This window comes from Eurypyga helias, unplaced genomic scaffold, assembly GCF_000690775.1.
Source record: "Eurypyga helias isolate BGI_N326 unplaced genomic scaffold, ASM69077v1 scaffold11204, whole genome shotgun sequence".
Lineage (NCBI taxonomy): Eukaryota > Metazoa > Chordata > Aves > Eurypygiformes > Eurypygidae > Eurypyga > Eurypyga helias.
Window position 1 is genome coordinate 74,644 of NW_010245673.1, and position 21,864 is coordinate 96,507.

General features: G+C 41.1%; 2 protein-coding genes across 2 annotated transcripts in view; both read right to left on the reverse strand.

Moving 5' to 3' along the window:
* LOC104508502 (suppressor of tumorigenicity 14 protein-like) overlaps nt 1-1,652 on the reverse strand; it is a 22,892-nt gene extending 21,240 nt beyond the window's left edge. Inside the window, exons 1-3 of the mRNA XM_010150155.1 lie at nt 1,572-1,652; nt 1,070-1,241; nt 286-410 (exon numbers count right to left, since the gene is read on the reverse strand). Coding sequence (XP_010148457.1) covers nt 286-410; nt 1,070-1,241; nt 1,572-1,652 — 378 coding nt within the window. The remainder of the gene's footprint in view (nt 1-285; nt 411-1,069; nt 1,242-1,571) is intronic.
* A 1,948-nt stretch (nt 1,653-3,600) lies between these two features.
* The window catches only part of TMPRSS7 (transmembrane protease, serine 7), a 28,653-nt gene continuing 10,389 nt past the window's right edge, over nt 3,601-21,864 (reverse strand). Inside the window, 11 exon segments of the mRNA XM_010150156.1 lie at nt 3,601-3,839; nt 5,789-5,925; nt 7,953-8,221; nt 8,391-8,568; nt 10,217-10,333; nt 11,442-11,552; nt 12,193-12,300; nt 13,415-13,551; nt 17,558-17,664; nt 19,285-19,397; nt 20,584-20,714. Of these exon segments, the coding sequence (XP_010148458.1) occupies nt 3,669-3,839; nt 5,789-5,925; nt 7,953-8,221; nt 8,391-8,568; nt 10,217-10,333; nt 11,442-11,552; nt 12,193-12,300; nt 13,415-13,551; nt 17,558-17,664; nt 19,285-19,397; nt 20,584-20,714 (1,579 nt within the window). The 3' untranslated portion in view covers nt 3,601-3,668.

Below are 21,864 nucleotides of genomic sequence, written 5' to 3' on the forward strand. Positions count from 1 at the left end.
ACAAAACAAAACAAAACAACACTCCTAATTCCTTTGAGAAGACTAGTTTGTCCGTAGCCTTGAAACCCCCAGGTTTTATTAGCTAGGAAAACATTAGCTTTACTGTAAGACACATCCCCAGCTCTCCAGCTACACACCTTAAGTTCTACACCACCGAGGCACTTGTTAGCTTTAAACTTACTGCTTTGAAGAAAAAAATAATTCTGAGTATCTAGTCTTTTCATTCCTAATCTGAGTCTGTAATAAATATTTTTAAGTTATTGCTATATTTAGGTGGCAACTTACATAATTTTGGATTGCTTCTGCTTGCGAGAGGAATTTCTGTGACTTTGGATCATTGAGGTCATTTGTATAAGTCAAATTAGGAATTTCTACACTTCCACCGATATAAATGAAGGAGAAAGCTGGAGCTGAGGGAAAAAGAATGATTAAAAATATTAGCGCACCTAATAACATTATGGAAAAGCTTCCAGAACAAGAGGCTTACAAAAGCATGTATTTGTCCTTGGCATCGGTAGGCGTTAGTTCTTAAGAGAAACATGCAATCCTAGCCGGAGCACTGTGTCCCACTGACAGAATAATGCTCAGAAGGAGAGGGATAAGATACAGGATCAGACAGGCATTTCTCCTAGCAAGCTCTAGCTGTTAAAATCCCATTTTTTTGCAGCTCTATCCTCCCAAAGAGATACGATTTTAACGGCTATAAGTGAGAACTAGGAGAGAGTGAACATAAGTTAAGCATCTCTTCTGTTTTGAAAAAGAGGATAGAAGATAGACAGCTAATTCCTATAGGTTCTTGGGAAAGATAACAGTTATAATAGCGATGCTATCCCCAAGCAGAGACAAAAATTTTAGAGGTAAAATACATCCCTTCATTATTCTTGCGCAACCATCAACAGCTAATCGTTATGCATTTTTTTTCCCTTAGCAAAGACATTAAGGAGGAGGGAAAGTCCCCTCTACACACACATTACACGCCGAGCTGCTTAGTGCAGAGCTTTTTGCAATACTCCTTTGCGCACTGCAAAATACCCATCCCATCCAGACCGCGCTGGGGAGCAACACTTACAGAACGAGTAGTGCAGGACTAACACAATCACTGTAACTGTTACAGAAAATGTAGGTAATATTCCTAGAAACCATCTTCTCCGGAAACACAACCTCATCTGTTTGAAGAAACAGTACTTCTGACACAAGCCTCTTCCTTGGTAGGATGGGCAGTAGCGAATGCGCAGACTTTCCTAGAGAAAGAAGATATGGGAAGACATCAATTAGTGAGACGACAAAAGAAGAGCTCTTGTACCATATTTTAGTATATTGGCCCTTTTAGATTTTAGAGAGGTTTAAATTGAGATAGTATCTTCCACGTTATGAGCTATGTCACACACAAACCCTACATATTTCTCAGCTGCTGGTTTGTGGCATGCGTTCCAAGCTATGTAAGCGTGGGGAGGGAATTGCGATCCCCTTGGTTAGGAGCAATATGGGTGTGAAGAGCAGAGGTCCATACGCACCAGAGTGGGCAGAGAGATCACTTCCTGCGTTCCTGCTGTAAAGCTGGTGTCTCTTACCTGCCCTGCAGCCTGCTCAGAGCCGTGTGGAGTTGGTATGCTGTACACAGAAACCCGGCTCGAGGGGAAAGCCCGTATCATGATGCCTTGACAAATGTCTTCTGCCAAACCTGATAACAAAGTCCTAAATGAACCTCATTTCTCAAACATAACCCAGAGAAGCGTACTGCTCTCCCCGACAAGCACACCAGGCTTCTCTCATTTCACCTTTGCCATGCTGCTTGGAGCTGGAGCCAGCTGAGCTGCAATCAAAGAAGGTGGGAGGAAAAGTTACCATTGCTGTAACCCTTTGTTGCCCTAACTGGCTAAGCAGGGTATGGATCCCATGGTTTGAAAACAGATCAGCTACTCACTTCTGTCAGAAATAACAGGAATAAGAAATAAACTATGACACAAAGCAAAGAACATGCAAGCAATTTACAGGTAAAAGGTCCCAGAGAAAGGTAAATGAGGCAACTTCTGATGAACACTGGCTGGAATACACAGAAATATTTATGAGACAGAAGAAAAGTTCGATTCCACACAGCACCTGAATTTTCTAGCCTCAATCCAGTACCACAGGATAAACGTGCAATTTACATTTCTTGTTTGGAATTGAAAACATTTTTAAGCCCACAAGCCAACAAGTTCAGGGTATTCTGCGTCTACAATAGGAAAATCAAGTATGTGTGGGGGAAAGTAACATACTTCATACATTGGGAGAGACAGAGCACACATACACCAATTAAAAAATAACTGGGAAAACAGGCCCAAGAAACCTCAGCTCCAGAAAACAAAAAGGGAACAAACCAACCCCAATACTGATCACACAGACTATGAAAGGGATTAACTGGAAGGCAATCCTCACAGCTCAGGAATGCAAACTGCAGCTGTAGACAGACCGCTTTGTTCAAGTCCTCTGTTTGTCAACAGCCTCTGTCTGCTACACACAACACCTGCTGATTGACTGAAACTTCGCCCCTTCCTTCATGGAAAAGAAACCCGCAGAAAAAGCCTAGAAGAAATAAAACCTATTTTGCATCATCTCTAAAAGTTATATCAGGATTTTTTTAAAACTATATACAGCAGAGAACCTAATTCTATAGCAGTTTAAAATACCTCTGAGAGGGTAGAGGTATCAGTTTTATTTGGGCAAGGACAAGCTCATTGCAATAACACACATCTCCATGTTTACTCATCTTGTTAAGGTTGCCTGCAGAGAAAGGATTCAAACTCTCAAGTGGATGAACAGTGAATAATCTTGAGGATGGAGAAACCAATGCAGGAAATAAAAGAGTTAGTAGATCCAAACCATGAAGTTAATTAAAATGGAAGTTGCAGAAAGAATAAGACTAATGCTTTCTTCCATGCTTAACTGCAGAACTTTGGATCTCCACTAAATGAAAGCTCTATGGATTTGAGAGAATTGAGTTCACTTTCTGCAATCCCTCCTCCCTCTCTCTGCTAGCTGTTCTGGAAGAGGTAGGGAAAAAAGAGTACTAACAGCTGATTGCTACTTCACAGTCATTACTGTACTGGCCCTTAGCATCTCAGAGGAAATGACTAAGACTTCAGCTCTGTCTCTAGGCGGTCAGCGGGTTCTTCAGCTTCCCAAGAGATGATTACACGTGCGCGTAGCTGGTGCCTGGGAAATGGACACAAAGTGCCAGGCGTTTATTATCGCACAACCTCCCGTGTGTCAACAGCTGATTGCTACTTCACAGTCATTACTGTACTGGCCCTTAGCATCTCAGAGGAAATGACTAAGACTTCAGCTCTGTCTCTAGGCGGTCAGCGGGTTCTTCAGCTTCCCAAGAGATGATTACACGTGCGCGTAGCTGGTGCCTGGGAAATGGACACAAAGTGCCAGGCGTTTATTATCGCACAACCTCCCGTGTGTCCAGGCACCTGCGTAGAACAACTGCCGCAAGATCAATCTCTTCCTCTTTCACCAGAGTTTGACAAAAGGGTATTTGTCACTTCCATATGTGTACTCAGGAATCTAACGTGGAGTCAGCAGGGAGACATGCAAAGAAATTCCACCAAACAGCTTTACCAAATATGATCTTTAATGAAGTTATCCGGGACACGTTTTATTCCAGCAAAACAGTTTTCAAGTTACGAGGCTGAAGGCACGTATTTGTGAATCCATGGTGCAAAATTTGACACTTTTGTGTAGACACCAGGGAAGTTTGGTCTTCCACATCCATAACCCCAGCTAACAATGCCAGTCAAAAACCATTTTCCATCTCCATTGCTTTGACATGACAACGGTCCACCGGAATCACCCTAAAAAGAATATATTGAATTGTATGTGTTTACAATACAGATTATTCAAGCTGGGACAAAATTCCACAGAAGATATTTCGCCTGAGTAATTCCAACAATGATTATGTTTTCCTATTCACACAGTTCAAACCATCAGATAGTCAAGGGGGGGCGGGGGTTAGGCCTTGAGGCAGATGAGATTCCACAGTTGTATCTAAGTTCGGTCTTTCACAAGAGAGAGGACTGGCTCTCGTCCTTTAAAGACAATAATATTACATTTCATGGACTAGGTCTGAAATTCACAATTAAGTTCCTAGTCTCAAGTTTACAGCTAACTCCAAAATCTCATACTTAATATGCAGGTACTTTTATAGGGGAGGGTGGGATGGGGGGGGATGGAGTAAAGGAGTGTGGTGGGGAAAAAGAAATCCCAAAAGGCAACATATGCCAGCATTTCAGGAAAGTCTCTTGGACCTAGCTTATACTTTCTTATAAGACTCTGCTGTAGACACAACCTCCCTGAAACAGGCAGCCAGTACCAAATTAAACTTTACCAAAATATTGGATGAAATAAAGAATCTCCAAAAGCTAAAAGTGACTTAGTTGCATTTAAATGTTTTGCAAAAGAAGTGCTTTCCTACTAGACATATATTTTGTTGGAGCTAGCAAACTATTTGCTTTGATCTTAGGATATGGAGGATGGCAGGGACATCAGGAGATGGTCTAAATAAAGCTACCTGCTGTTCAAAGTAGGGTTATCTTGAATCACCTCATAAAATTGTTAAATATTTAACTTGGAAGATAATTTTTCCCATCCCTGACAATTAAGATTTTGCATTTAGAGACTGAAATTTTCAGTGGGGTGTTGTTTGGTGGGAGTTTTTTTGCCTTTTTTTTTTTTTTTTTAAATTCCTGGGATAAAAGAAAAGTGAAACACCAGCATTTTTCACAAAACAGAAATCCCACATTTTGATCAGCTTTAACAACTGCCAAACAGTCACACGTTATTTGCCCTTACAGAAATGCAGCCAAAAGACCTTTAAATTATGCCTTCCCTTGGCTGTATCTTGAGAGGCCAGACAAATAACTGCAGAAACAAATTCCCCAGTTAGTGAAAATGAGGCTTAATGTCAACGATCTCACTAATCTCTAAAAAGCATGTGGTGCATTACAGTCCCTCAGAAAGCCCTCAGCATTTGCTTGCCTTCAGAGTCTTTGTGATCTCTCTCACTTTTATGTAGACCAGTGAAAGCTAGAATATCTGGAAGATTGCAGATTTCCACCATTTAAACACCCACATGCAAAAAACCCACAAAAAAACCCAAAAGAAAACAACTCAAACCAGTAGCTTTACTGCTATTTCAGCAGTAAATTTACTCCTATTTTAGTAGTAAAAATATATGGTTTATAGAAATTCTATATAACATAGCATTTATTACATAACATATATAATATGTAATAAGTTGTTATATAAATATATCATGCATGTATATATATAGTTTTACTACTATTCATTAGAAGCATATTCAGAAATTCACATTTATTATCTTTCAGCATTTCCAGCTCAGATTTATTATACATTTGAAAATTTATGCCTAGTTGTCTGCATCTCATCAGACAGCCCTGTAGTTCCAGGTTTGGAGGGAAGGACCCTGAAAAAAGACAAGCTAGTTATGAGGGTTTTTTCTTCAACTGTGAGACCCTTGTATCAAAAATTGCCTGACTTCAGCTTGCTACCAGGACTTGCAAATTGACCAGCCCTTGGCCTGCAACTGAAACTTAGTGATGCTGTTCCTATACACAAAGCAGCAAAACTCTGATAACACCCTGATGACAGGTTTTCTGATAGAGAACTCTTACATTGCTGATTTCAGAACTGAAGTATATGGACCACAAAGTCCGTTCTTACACCTCATCATGCAAAGTGAAAGACAAGATAAACGCTATGCAAGGTGTGCTAAGATACATACTTTGCACCCATCTCGTTTCCCAGACATCAGTCCAGCACAAAACATCCTAGCAGTGATAATCCCGTATGTGGAATGACATAGAGTTTGGTCAATAATTTCTACTTCTGCTTTCTGAAGAATTACTGAACCTTCATCATCTGGAAAACAAATTGAAAAATGAATGATTCAGAGCATAGCATTTTACTCATCTACTGAAAGGCAAAACAAGAAGTTTTTGGCAAATATCCACAGATACTTCTGACCACCAAGTTATTCCAGATTCCAAATTGGTATCTGCAACAGCACAGAAAACCTCTTAAGTGTATCAGGCATTTATGTAATGTCATTTTGGCCACACCAGACACAAAGGACATTTATGTAATATCCTTTGGCCACACCAGACACAATGGCATAATCACTAGGGGCCAGCAAAAATCCTTTTTCTAATGCCTTTTGCAAAATGTCTCAAGATTTCTGAATTTATTCTCTTTTTATTTTTAAAAAGAAACAGGATTTTACAAAAGGTATTTGGATCATCCCAAGACAGATTTGCGATTAGGGTGGTGTCTCTGAAGGACCTGGATCCAAAATTAAAAGTGTGAGTCAGAGTTACAGGATGTAAATCGCTCTTTTGGCAGCATACAGAACTTGGATGTACCTCAGATTTGTCCCTCTCTGTCTGAAAATTTTGCTGAACTACCTCTTTTCTGTAAAAGACTTACTTTTGGAAAAACAAACTGAATTGTCCCCTCCTGCCCATACAACAGGTGTCAATATCACCAGGTGATGCTCTCAAAATCTGGATATAGCCAAAGAAACTTCAACACCACATTCAAATACACAATTGTTGGTTTACATCATAAAACTTCATTTCAGAAGTTAATAAAGGTGTTATGTAGTAAAGTATACCTCAAAAATACTTAAAAGACTGATGTGGCAGTCAAATTCTATAAACCAATGAAAGGAAAAGAGCGGCACAGGGAAAATAAATCCCTTTTTTACTTTTTGAGGCATTACATCTATGTTTCAAAGAATCAGCTTTTAAATCACACAGGTGACTAACCAGTAGGCCGAAGAGGGACGCTGCAGCACACCACACGTCCACCCCACCGTCCTTTCCTGATAATGTGGTTGCACTTGGTTCGCAACCACAAGCTCTCTCACGGCCATTTATAGAGAGGGTAAATGTAATCTGACAGGTGGTAATTCTGACTGCAAACATCACATCATAATGCTGGATGGAGGCTAACTACCTGTTGCAGCCTTACACTGCACACGTGCCGCTCCTACTTTCCACCGAGAGCGATGGGCAGCCAGGCCAGCATGGTGCTGACAGCCCTGAGAGGGCAGGTGGGACCAGGCCAGGGCAGCCCTGCAGGCACAGACTGCCTGTGCCAGGCCTATGCCAGCAGACCCGGGGCCTGCCATGGTGGTGGTTACACAACTTGCACGGAGGGAAGCCATCACACTTGTGGTCACACTGGAAGGGCTTTAGGAAAGCAGCCACAAAAGGGGCAGAAGGTACCACTATTCACATCAGGGAAGATGCAGCTCAGGACACAGTGGTGGGAGGGCCAGGCCTACCCCTGCCACGGGGAAGCCTGCCATTAATGGCATGGCCATTTTTTCTAGGCTAACAAGGATGGAGCTGGCACCTCACAGCTGGGGTTGGCGACACAAAGATTGAGGCTGGAGGAGGGAGGCATAGCAGTTTCATCCTCCTGCAGTAAGCAGTAAAGAATCTATTTAGGTGTGCTAACACACCTCTAAGAACACTAAAGGGGAAAAACAACACCATGTTATTTCAGAGTAAGTGTAGCTCCCTGCAAGTCTTAGCTAACAACAGAAGCACACAGGACACTTCCAGATCTATAGGACCATCAGCCAATTTTCATGAGCATATGAAGGTCTGCGCATGCAGGAACCTAATGCCATTCAACAGTAAACTCAAAAGCATTAGGATTTTCTGCACAGCTCAGCCATGCAACAAAAGCACATATTCTGCACGCACCCCCAGCTGTGAAGGCTGCTGCTTACCTGGGAACAAAATTAGCTCCAGTGAAGCTATGTAACTCACCCGTTTCCTGCTTTTGGCCCCAACCTGTTGTTCTGCACACACCCCCAGCTGTGAAGGCTGCTGATTACCTGGGAACAAAATTAGCTCCACTGAAGCTATGTAACTCACCCATTTCCTGCTTTTGGCCCCAACCTGTTATCCAGCATCTGTCACCACTGTGGACCTTGTGTGAAAAGGCAGGCACGCAGATGGGCTGGACGACATGGCTCATGGTGTCTGGCCATGGCTTGCTCAGCTGCAGCAGTGCAATGTCATAGTCATAGTTCCTGCTGTTGTAGTATTCGTGGACGATGATCCGTCTCACCCCAGATACAAACTTTGCACGCCCTTGCGTTTGCATCCCCAGGTGAGCGCGCCATGCTCTGGGGTCAGCCAGCCTGGTTGGGAGTAAGCAAACACACTCTTAAGTACCCCAAAACACACCCTGACAGCAGTGCAGGTGAAAGATGAGGCAAGTCCTGCCTCCACGTGGTTCAAACTCTGGAAGCTAAAGGCTTTTGGGAAACTGGTGATGTTTTGGCCAGAGTTTGGGGGAAGATTGCTTACTTGCTCCCTTGAAAGCAGTGAGCTGCAGACACAAGCCATTCTTTCGATATCACTGATGCCCCGCAGTAAGCGGCTCCCACAAAATGGAGACTGACCTGCCAGGGCCATTCACCTTCGTCTGTATTCGTACCGCCTACAATCCGAGAGATGGGATTGCTGCTTTTGCTGCTGCCACAACCTGCAAGGGATATTTCAGGTTTAATCTCCATCCCCAGTGCTTTCCTTTAATGAGAACTCTTCCTGCATAGGGTATGAAAGAACCTTGCACTCTGAGATGTTTTGAAATCTATTTCCTTGCATTGTTCCAATCAGAAAACGTCTTTATTTGGCTACTCTATTCCTGAAATGAGAAGTTGCTCCATCAAAAAAAGTCACTGGCCTGGAAAATTTAGGAAAACCTAGTTCTGCTGCAGAAATGGGCCTCTAAATATTTCTTGTGTCAGAAACGTCAAAGGGTCCATCGATTTAATAAGCATCAAAATGAATATATAAAAATAGACAATCCCTCATGTCTTTTTAATACTGTTAACCCTGAACTGAAAGTAGTCCATCTGGATAGAAGGAAGTTCAGCATCATCAGGACACTTATTTCTTGCCAAAACAGTTGGAACAATACAAGAAAAATGTATATAGTAGCAGCCACATATATGTAGTTTGGTCATTTATTTCAGAAACCAGGTGTTCCAATCATTAATTTGCATGGAGACAGCCGAAAGTCTGAAAATGTTGCATATTACTAACTCACAGGTGAAGATGTCACACCTCAGCACAAAAAGCTGCACACTAATTTGAAGAGCAGTGGAGAAAAGACGCCTCTGTAGGGCTTCACGCCCAGCCCTAGTGCACGCACATAAAACCTCGCTCAGGAGTTTTACTCCCGCATTCCCACACATAGAATCATAGAATCGTTTGTGTTGGAAGGGACCTTAAAGACCATCCAGTTCCAACCCCCCTGCCATGGGCAGGGACACCTTCCACTAGACAGGTTGCTCAAAGCCTCATCCAGCTTGGCCTTGAAGATGGCCAAGGACACGGGTGTCAGCACTTGTGGGCACTTTCCAGCACCGAGCCAAAGAGTCAAAAGCAGCATTAATGTTTCCAGTCACAAGTAGTCTTTTAAGGTGTCCTATTGGATCCAAGGTAGGTGCTGACAGATTTGACATACAGGTAGAGTGCCAGAAACAGCTGAATGCCAGGCAAAATACCTGAGAATATTCAGTTTAAACAACTAAGCCTAACCCCACTTTTATTGCAACTGCAGTGACAATCACCTGTTTGCTTTACAGCAAAACAAGCTGCAAAGCTTGTTCAGAGGTTACTGTAGGGAGATTTGAGACCAGAACCTAACTTGATACTATGAAATACTGGGGGTCTTCACCTTCCAGAAGAGACTGAAGTGAAAAGCTGGTGTTTTGGTTTTTTTTTCCTTATCACAGCTGTGTCACTCCTAAAATCCAAATACAGTCTGACTCCAACAGAAGTACCTGACACTGCTGCAGGCAACTAAAATGCTGCCTTACCAGTTAGCCAATTCACTCATCGATTAACCCTGCTTCCCTGTCCCTAACACAGCTATAATAAGCATTTTGGCTGACTAAGACTCCCTGTAACAGTAAGCTCACCCTCCCACAAGAATTTAGGAACTTCTGCAACCAGACCTGAAGTAAACTGATAGCTGACCATTACCCTACTATCACTGAGAGGATGCAATAAAAACTCAATACTTACTTCATGAGTTACACCCACTCCAAAACAGGAAGAAATGAAGGGCTTTATTGTGTAAGAAGTTCAAAGTTCAAAAAGATGAACATTTGAGAGGGACTTACTGCAGCTGCTTTCATCACTTCCATCAATACAGTCCACTGTCCCATCACACTTGGCATTTTGTTTCCTAATGCAAACGTTATTGCTGCACTTAAATGTGTAGTTGGTGCAAGGAATACCTGAAATGGAGGGGGGGGTGTTAAAAAAAAAAAAAAAAACAAAAACAACACATGAAGACATGTCTGCACAGGTAAAGATTCATACATGTATTAATGGATAGGAGGGAACATAGCAAAACCACTTCGGCTAGGATGATTTAGACCAACCTAAGTAGAACAAAATACTCAAGCAGAACTGCATCTGTACTAAGGCTTGCATCAAGTTAGCTGAGTCTGAAATAAGATTTCCTCCCATTCTTTCCTGTAGCACTAATGAGCATGGATATAGTAGTGAAAACTTAGTTGCAGAGCAAGTGTTATGCTAGAAAGACAAAACATCCAATACTCTGGAAAGAAACCCTCCTTTATATCTAAGTATTAAATATGAAATGAAGATAGTAGTGACTAACTGTATTCAGCTAAACTGCAACCCTGGCCTTGGCATATTCCTATTTCCCTGCTCGCAATAAATGAGGCCACTGAAACCCAATCTACATTTCTTGTCAATGCACAGAAGTAACCTGTAGCCACACACAGACTCTCTAGTCAAGCAGGTTAAAATCCATTACTTTTGTTTAAGAAAAGTTACTAGCAACACCTCCCAGTTGTGCTCCCTTTCATATGTCATGGTGTCCATTTCTTCTGAAAAGTTTAAGAAATGGCTGACTCTAAACTTTCATGTGCCCAATGTGAAATTTATAGCTTCTGTAGCATTTTAAACACATTAACCTTATAAGCCTGAAAACTGCCCCAGAGAAACTATCATTTTTATAGTTACTTTACAGATGGTGAAATAGATCCAGGAAGTAATTTGCACAGATTAGGCTTTAAAGAGAGAAAATCTGGGATTCAAGCTTTAAACCCCTAGATCCCCATTCTGCACCCACAGTACTTAATTCTTCTGCCAGTATTTTGCCGAAAGAGATGTTCATGAGCTCATTAAAAAGAAACAGTTTAAAAATCAATAACGGCTTGTTTTCAAGCATATCAGAAAACCAAACAGAATTATAAAGCCGGAGTTAGGTTTGATCGTGCCTCTTAACTCTTCGAACACAGCCTCCAGCGTTCAAGTCAGGATGGGATAGATGACAGGAGAGAGAAAAAAAATTAATCAAGAGAGTAGCCTTACTGTGGGTGCAGTTCTGCTCATCTTTTCCATTCTCACAATCGCTTACTCCATTGCAGGCAAGCGGGTTATCCTGTGTTGTGAAGCTGGAGTTACAGCTCCACTCAGGGACAACTTGAAAAACATAAGTCAAATCAGCTAGAGAAGCGTGCTTGTGAGGCTAACACTACCCTTCAGACTGCGCCCAAGAACGACCCTCACAGCTTTAGTCATTCCAGTACCATGCAGTATGAGTGCCACATCATGATGGAGACTATAAAGCACAGAAGGGTTCAGTGACCTATCCCAGTTCACACGTTGACCCAAGTGGAGTGGCCCAAGTTCTGACCCTCTTTCACCATGGACATTTATTATCACTCTCATCTACTCCATGCACCACAGTTTGTCATTCCCCAATGAAAATAAAATAACTAATCTCAAGATAAAACAGGACTTTATAGTTATCAGCATTTATGACATGAGGAAAAACTAAAAGATAGACTATTACGGCTATTTTTGCACATCTCATTTTTCTTCCTTGTGCTTTATGATGCCATACCTTCTTCATTCTTAGTTTTGTTCCTTGCTGATTAACTATGAATAAAGCACTCAAGGGACTGACTGATAGTCTATACTTGGAGATACAAAGGAAGCTGGAAACATCATTCTTTTAAATATTATTAAAAAAAAGAAATCACCTTGTTTTGGGTGCCTAAGACTAGAGAATGCATGTGTTGGGTTTTACAGTCAAGATCTTCAGTAAGCAAATACAAACCACAAAAGAGCTCATCACTTTCATCGAAGCAGTTGTTTATCCCATCACAGCGCTGCATCTGCTGGATGCACAAGCCAGTGGAACATTTGAAATGTCCAGGTGGACATGCTGGAGATTAAAATAAAAAACACCAACAACTTAAAAGTTTCCTTTTCCCAAACATTGCCAGCTCATTTCTATTTACAGTCACTAAGCTGTTCCAAGGAATGATAAAGTCGATCTAAATTTAATAGTCTGTATTCATTGCCAGCACTTAAATTGAGTTCACATGTTGCAAACTGGGATTTTAAAAAAGAAAAAATATCTCTGAAGTTCCAATTCATCTGTTACTGCAGTATGTACTGCAGGCTCTGTACTAGAACTGGACCAAATCAGAGTGTTTCATGGTGCAACACAGGCAGCTTAGAACGCCATCTTCTTTTCAAGGACAGCTTCACTGTCAACAACCAAAATTTGCAACACTTTGCAACTTCAATTAGTACCCTGCATTGAGGTGACTTATGAATTATAGATGTTTGGCTTTTAAAAAAAAATACCATGAAGTTACCATTTTTCTACATATGCAATGCATAGAATTGCTCTAATGTGACAAGTAGCTATGACTAGAAACTATTGCTTTTCTACTGCTTTAAGAGCATGAATATGTAAGATCAACACAGGGGAATAAGTATCAGTAAACAGTTGTCTGTTCCAGGTCTTGAAAAAGCTCACAGTGGGCAGACTGTTTTATCAACTTTGCGAGAAGTTTTTTCAGCTCAGATTTCTACTTGCACACAAAGTATTTAAACTGATGGAAACACTGGAATAAGCAGTTGGTAATTCGGTACTCTCGGTTCATTACCTGGATGTCTTTGTAGTAACAGAAACACTGCACAAAAAACCTTAGGGATGAAAACAAACAGGCACAGCAGACTTCAGTGGGCTGCACCCTGGCCACAGTCTCACAGGAAGCTTTGAGGACTGTGCAGAAGAGCACAGGCTCTGTACATACAGGAAACCAGAGCACGGTGCACATGCCACAGACCTTAGCTACATAGCCTTGATAAGCTAGAAAAGGCTTCTGGTTTGATAGTTACCTGATTTAGTAAGATTAGAAAAGAAAATAAACAAAAACTCAGAGAATTTCCTTTGTACGCCTAATTAAGTCCCACTAGACCTGAAAAATGCTGCTTCACGGGTCTGAAACACAAAGATGGGTTGAAAAAGATAAAATCCATCTTACGCTGGCTGATGTTATAGCTGCCGTACTCCACCAGAAGTGGCTTCTCAGAGGTCTTTGAACTGCACTGAAGCTCCATGTTGACAGCAGAATTTGCAATGTGGAAGACTGTTTGGTGATCAACATAGTAACCGCAGTACCTAAAAGGGTTCAGTGGAGTTTAGAGCAGCCTTCACATCAAAATTGCCTTACATGCAATTTAAAAGTCAGCATCACTGAAATTCAGCAGTACAGTCAGCTGCCGTACTTCAATTAAGAACCAAAATCTGAAACAGTACCCAAATTCCCCAGAATGCTGGCCTTAATTCTTCATGACCACACACGTGCAAGCAGAATGTTTTGCTAGAAGAACGGAGATGTAATGAAAAGCTTTATCAAGACAAACCACTGTGTCACCACTTCAAAAAGTCGGGATTTTTGGGAAGATTTAAGTAAATTTGGTGGGAGGAAAAATGTCAGCACAGTGGAGAAAATTTAGCTGTTCTTGATTCTGAGGGTTGCCCCTAAAGGAGTGTGCATGAAGGCATTGACATAAAATTGGTCCAACGGGAGCCAGAGGGGAATAGATTTAGGGAACTGAAAATATTTCTATGTCATCACCCAGGCTTCACCCACCATTAACATTCTGGCCTTTTACCTTTGAAAAATCACGTCTTCAAATAACTAGACTAGATTAAAAATACCCATATCCCTTGGGGGCTCATCTACTTTAAGCTGCCGTTTTGGCAAAGAGCTCCCTTGGACTTCTGCCTAGGTTCTACTTAACTCAGAGAAACCTAAATGCACCCTGATGCCAGCAAACATTTAATCCATCCACTGCTAATGCATTTCTGTTACCCTTTTCATCAAAGGTGCTGAAGATGTTGCCACTGGCATTTAGATGCTACTCTAGCAGAAAAAAAAAAAAAAAACAACAAAAAACCACCAACACAAAACCCACAAAACAACACCCAAATAACCCCCAACAAAAAAACTTATAAAAAAAAAAAATCCAAAACCAACAAACTTTAACAGGGAAAAGTTTCTGGATCATGCTTTCAGAATTGGAGGCAGTTTTCAATGTGGTAAACCAGTGGACATTGACATGTTCTAGAAGTAGAAATAAGGACCCGCCCCTCAATTCCATAAAAAAGCCCCAAAAATGCAGCACTTACAGGAAGAACTTCTGCCTTCAAGACTCCTGTCAAGAAAAGCCCTTTTCAGTCTAAATTGATTTAGGAGCAGAAGCAGCTGTATTGATTCTTAGCACACTTGGCACACACACTTGCTTGACAGCATTGCAAGTTCACAGGCTGCATTTAGAATGAACTTGAAGAAGATGAAAATTGATTATTGTATTGTTAAATGGACTAGTGGACTATTTTCCAGAGGTAAATACTTCCCTTGGCAACACCAGGTACTGCACCAGGAATACTCTTCATGTCAGTGAATGCAGGGAATTTAGGCAGTGATTTCCATGTGGACAGGTGTTGCTTGGTGTCCTGTGCACCACACTGGAGCATGCCACAGGGAAGGGCCAGGCTCATTCATAGGTTTTCATACGTGCTTTGTTTCACCTTGTGCATATTAAACATCCTGTCCTTCAACAGATCTCAGAGATTCTGTTTCAACATTGTGAATACAAATGAGGAAAACAATTACCAGAAAAATAAAGACTCTTCTCATACATCCTGAAAAGATGTAAAAGAAGAGTTAATTTTACAGCTTTCTACTGTAAACTGTCAAAAAAAAAAAATCAATCTATCAGGGCTAAGAGTGAAGACTTCCTGCAGGAAGTCATCTTCTCACCCATTTTAGTGTCTCTGTCACCAATGTTCCCAACCTAAAAGCCTGCCAAAGCACAGAGCAAAGTGCCACCTAACCATCTGATAACCCTCAATTCGCCCACAAACGTTTCCTCCACTTCTCCTCTGTCAGTAGCTTAGATAACTTCCCTCCGACAAACCTGAGCACCATTTAAAAAAATTTGCCGGCTGCACTGACCACTTCTCAGCCACATAAAACCACCCCATCTTGCCAAAAGTAGAGGAAGCTCCTGCCCATCTGTGGAAGAGCTGAGACAGCTACATCACGAAGGCTGCCTCCTGTACAGAGTGAGAAATGCCATGTGCTTGTGGGGTTTGTAAGAGAGCATTACACACCCCTGGGGGCCTTCTGCTGGTGTTTCACGAGCCGTTTCTCCAGGTCCAGGGCAAACGGAGGTTGCAAGGCACCATCTGTAACTCTGTGCCATTGTTAGAGAGAAATTAATCAAGGGGATCCTGTCCCATACATTGAAGCAGGGAGGGGGATACCTTTTCAGAGGATGAGTAGATACACACTTCTCATAGCAGAGACAACGGGATGTTGCACCAGTGGCTTTAACAAAAATAAACCGCTGGCAACCTCTTTGTTCACATAAACCTCTAACAGCCTGCTCAGAGACTCGTCGGTATTTCTGCCTATGAGAATTTCAGCAAAAGGAGTTCATCATCTGCGACTACTCTGATTAGACAGAGGAACATTTGCACATCCAGTGGAAGAAAGATGAGGAAGAACTGCATGGCTGCATTCAGAGCCTCTGGTTAGACGACGATGTCCCTAGAGATTTGGAGGAACCTTATCTGCATCATCTTCACGGTACCAAGATCAGTCTCCTGAAGCTTCTTAACCCTTTTTACCTAAGAGAGCAGGATATGCATGCTATAACTGCAACTGCAGGAAGCTGAAAGGGCGAAGTGTCGTGTGTGTGATTCCCCCTGCTCCCCCCATTTCATTTACCATTAAAACTTTGGGGAATAATCAAATATCAAAATGATTCATGCTTTAAATCATTGGTTTTCCCCCATGAAAAGTAGGCATAGAACAGAGAATCATAGAGGTTCAAAAGCCTTATTTTCAGTGAAAAAGACATTTTCAAAGGAAAACTTGTCTTGGTCTACTTATATCATCAGCAACTTCCAACAGAAATCAGGAGCATGTGTTCTTGTGCAGTACTTGAAAGTCCTTTCCTAAGGGTCATACTCTGACATTTGATTCTGTGGAATGTATAATTGGTAGGCTCATTTAAAAGGTGCTCTTTGATAGAGAGAGTCCTTACAATATGAAATCATCATTGTTTTCTTCTGCAGATTTTGCCTTAGATTCATATCTCAGCCATCCCCAATATCTCAAATCATTCCAACTGTGTCATAAAAATATCACTGAAAAAAAACCCTACAAACACACCAAATGTTGTCTGTTTTGACTGAGGTTTTTATGTGCCCATCTAGTCCAGCAACCAATCCCCATCAAGGCACAATTTTAGGAGCTTCAGACAAACAATGGTCTCTATAGAAGTATAACATGATATTAAAGAATAGAGGAAGTTTTTTTCTCCTCTCTGTAATTCTTGCAGTTATACTCTCAAAGGCCTACTTAGTATCAGCAATGGGTTCAGAAATTCAGTTTCAAGTCTGATCTTACTGACCTTTCCATTTGAACCAAGTTAAGAAAAAAAAAAAAACACCACAACCTGACATCCTGAATCTAGTCTTGCCTCATCATCCAGTGATTGAAATATGACTTATAAATCATGGGAAAAAAAAAAGGTGGACGGTGTGCATGGGAAAGCAGCAGTGTTTTAATGGAAAAAATAGGAGTAATATTTTAATAAAAACCACTTAGGAACCACAGTGGAACCTTGGCAGCCAGTCTGTGTGGTTCCTCTTTCAAGAGCCAGTCACTGGAATGCAGCAGCAGTTACTCTTCTATTCCCAATAACCTCATTGTAATAGCTTTCACTGAGAAGTTAATTAGGCACTGTGTCCTCGTGAGCAATCATAGAATTAAGTTACACTTAAAAGAGCTTTAACAGACCTTGTTCAATGATCCCAGAAAACCTGGAATTTTTTTAGGGTTCACAGGACATCGACTTTCACCCATTTCTTTTTTGACAGAGTACCAAAGCCTCCTGTTTTCATCTTTCTGGTACTTTTCAGTATGTATTTTATATATGTATATATTTTTCACACAGATTCACTTATATCATCAGCAAAAGTGAAAAAATGGTAAGAGACAGCAGTGAAGTATCTCTGGCTTTGTGGGAACTCTCCAAGTGAGCTGCAGCAGTGATGGGAAGGTTTGTTTTGGTAATGCTGGTTTAATAACCCACACAGAAGTACTTACATGTGTTCATTAATTTTCCACCATCCTCGCTCACAGCCTTTAATATTCTTCTCACTGATGGAATAGTTATGAAACTTCAGAGCTATACCAAGGCTCTTCTGTGGAGTCTGTTGTGGGCAAGAGAGAGAGTACAAGCAGTCTTCTTTTTCCTTTTGCGGACGTAGCACACGAAAGCCTTTAGATTTATCTCGGTGCTTGGCAATGCCGTGCTCCGGGAGCAGTGCTGGCTTCACCAGCTCAACAGCCAGCACTTGAGACACCTGCCAGCTATTCAGTCTCCAGTGAAAGCAAAGCTTGGCAAAGCCCCACCACAGCTGTAGGCTTTCTCCCCCTCTAGCCAACAGTCCTTTCATCTTCAAAAAGCCACTGGCCTTAGAAAGCAGCTTTTGTATCGGGATCAAAGCACTCAAACACATCCAAATTTACTTGTGGGGACACACAGCCCCAGAGGACTGTTAGCTAAGACACTGCAGTGATTACCTGTGTCACCTTTGTAATACTGAGTTACTTCTCCCACATTATTGTGGTCTTCTGCTAGCACCTGCTCAGCCCAAGCATTCTTCAGCATTTTACAAGAAGATTTTAAAGCCCAGCAGTATCATCAAGCTTCATAATTAATTAGAATTTCCTTTATTAAAACAGAATCTTTTTTGCAAGACAAGGCAATGTCACTTGAAAAACAAGCGCTGGTTCAGCCCTGCAGAAATGGAGATTTTTTTTTTTTCCCCCTCTCCTTCTCTCTTACAAAAAAGATGATTTGGGAAATAAAGGAAGTTTCAGCACTGAACTACTGGGAAATTAAATTGTTTTGAGAAGTAAGTCTTGAGGGTTGTCCAAGTGTCCAAAAACCTTTCCCTCAGCAGTCAGGGGTGAATTAAAGACCTGAAGTTTAGCAAAAAAGCAATCGCCTTAGCCTTCAGAAGGGGGAGAGACTGCAGACCATGGCTACCTGCACCCCATTCAGATTAGTGTGATTCCATGTGGGCAACCACTAGCTTAACCAAACATGAGTAGCATAAGCAGAAAGATGGGTAAACAGTGGACTGCATCGTACCCATTGCCATATTCTTTAGAGAGGAAAACACTGAAGGGTGAACCATAAGTCAAAGATCATATTTTAGCAGCATCAGTAAGGAAACACTAATAGCACCAGACAAAGCACAATAAAACTACTTTAAATCTATGTAAACTTTAAGTCATTTGCTTTCAGGAAAGTACCTAAAAAGATGCAGAAAAAAGTTACCAAGAAAAAAAACAGTCTGTGGGATTATGCTGATAGGACAGACCAGAAATTCAATTTCGGAAGCATATACTGAAAAGAGATTATCAGAGAAGCAGCAGTAATAACAAGGTTAGAGGATTCTTTTGTACATGCTTTTTTCCAAATTTTTGGGAGTGGAAAAAGGGGAATTAAAACCAGTAAAGTCTCACATTCTCTGCCATGAGGTAAATACTGCAGGCTAAACATCAAAACTTAGTTCAGCTCTCCATTTTTATAATAGAGCAGCCTAGGAACTCTGTTCTCTTTGTGAAGAATAAGTGCACAGAAAAAAAACAGTACAAAAACCCTGAGCACAGTCAGCTATTCAGCTATATCATTTCTATAAATGGTCACAACTGTAAGGATGCAAGTTACTCCCTACACAATTGTTTCTGCTCTACTTAGAGGTTCTTTGTGCCCAAATCCACAACAGTGCTTATGAGAGTGAGAGAGAGATCCATGTTACCTGGAAGTTCCACACACAAAGACATTTTGGAGGGTAATAGCTTGGGTAATAGGGACTTGTGATTCTCCCTTCATAGCCAATTTTCTCTTTTGTCACTATTGCCTTTCCACACCCTAGGGAAAAAAAGAACAGAAAGGTTGGTAAAGCTTAATATACTTCCAGCAAAGTTATTCAGTGGGCTAAGCATCCGAATTTAACAGAAGTCTTCCACTGCAAAACAGGGCAGCTTAGGAATTATATTTATGTGGGTTCAAGTCGTAATAAGACACACTCCCTAATGACAGAGAAGGGATGTAAAAATCTATGAAGGCTTGCTGGGCTCTCTAGGACCGGAACAGCGTTGCACACCAATACACCCACACTGCAGTGGTACGTGAGGATCTCTGATCTTAAAAGGCAGCCAGATAGATGAGAAATGGACAACATGCTAACCTAATCAGCCTCCTGAAAGCCAAAACTTTCTTTTATGACTGCTCAATGGATTTAGAGAACTCATTAAATGCAAAACACACACACACATGAAAACTCTGTGTTTTCATGAATTTTAACCAACCAGCTCTGAATTTTAACCAACCAGCTAAACAAAAATAACAGCCCTGAATTTAAAGTTAATTATGATGGAGAATTCATCACATGCTTCTATGGTATTTTAATGCTGAATTCCTCCCAACATGGAAAGTATGCTGCATCTTTCTGAGCAGCTTGAATTTCCTTGCACTGGTTGTGTTAGGTTGTCCTGCTTGTGCTACCAGCGTGCTGCCGCTTGTACTATTTGTGATTATGATCTAACCACTTCTTAATAAAAAGCAGATGATGGACTTGACTCACACATATAACTGACTCCCTTACATAAATGAGGAGGTAGGGACCAATAGAAAATGCAGACAAAGCTACTGAAGTTTTATCTTCTGAAAGTAGTTATTCGCAATGAACTCCTTCCACCTCTAACATCATCACCCAGTCCCAAACAGGCCAGAGGCCAGAGCAGTGCTACACCTGGAATAACAACTCCATCTACTGGCACATTGCAGTCCTGGCCAACTGAATTCAGTCAGTACTGGTTTCAAGCCTTCTACCTTCATATTTCATGTAAGAACAGCTCATCTGCACAGATTAAATTACTCAGGAGGAAGGCAGACAGTACTGCAGAGGGGATGAAGGAGAGATACAGGTATGTAGAAAAAAAACAAACTGAGATCCAGGAGTCATTTATCTATAAATCAGGAACAAGACAGCCACTTTGTGATCTTAGACAGAAACAATACAATAAACACATTTCCAAACACAGAACAAACCTACTTTCTTGTGTAATGACCTCAAAATAGCCATGGAACTCCTTCTGTTCCTTTATTTGTGCTGCCTTAAACATTACCAGCATGAGATTATTTGTTGACACAAGTGACACCAACGAATCGGCTGGTTCACAAGCCCTGAGGGGAAAGAAAGGAGGATATATACATAAGCAACTGGTTTAAAAAAAGAAAAAAAAGAAAAAAAAAAAAAAACACCACACCCAACCACAAATAAAACCCCAGTTTATTGCTCTCATTCTGTTCATACAACTCCCACTGGTGCAGAGCTTGCCTACTTCAAAGCCTAGCAAAAACTCCATGCTCTTTAGCATAAAAGCACCTGTGGTAAGGCCAGTTAGACGCTCAGTATTGGAAAGTCACTTCTTACAAAAAAGAAAGAAATTGCAAACATGAAAAGGAAGATGGAATGGTTAGCTCTAGGAGATAACGCTGACTTTCAGCCTTCACTCCAAGCAAAAATGAATTAAGCCAATACTAAAGAAAGGCTTTTAGAAAGAGAAAATTTATTTTATTAGACCAACAGATTTGGCGTGTGGTTGGGGAGTGGGAAGGACAAGCAAGTTCTTCAAGTCAGAAATGAAGAACCTGGGCCAATCCACTAGTCTCATTACAAAAATAAATGTTACTTTCCGTATACATTGCCTAGCAGATATCCTCAGACCTCCACAGATACTAACAAGTAAGTGAACTATTTCCACTGTTTTACAGATCAGCCAGGGAACTGATTCAGATTATTTGAGGGCAGCTCCCAAAGAGGACTGAAAAGCCAATGTGCCGTTTTTTTTTTTGAGGCTTATACTGACAGTCCAGGGAAAAGCATTTCAGGGATCAAAACACTGAGATTTTCATCTACTTGGTGGAAGCGCCATCTTAAAATTTTGGTATGACAGAGCCCTGTGGGACTAGTTATCAGGAATTTCAAACAAAAAATCCCCAAACAAGCCTACTGGATCATTAAAGAGAGGGGGAAAATATATATAAATACATTTTTTTAAAAACCCCACATCCCTCAATGCATCAGAGCTTCAACTCTAGATTTTAATAACCCTCTAAACTACTCAAATAGGGCATCTAAAAAACCCACTGAACTGGTGAGTGGCGGTAAGTATCCAAAAAAATCCCAAGACTTAGTTTTAGAACTTCAGTCTTCATATGAAGAGTACTAATCTTTATATGGAAAAAGAGTTTGCTTAGGGGAGGAAGTTTTGACATTTTCTTTTACTTAGCATCTTTTACCTGATAATAAACAGAAAATTCCACCTGGTAA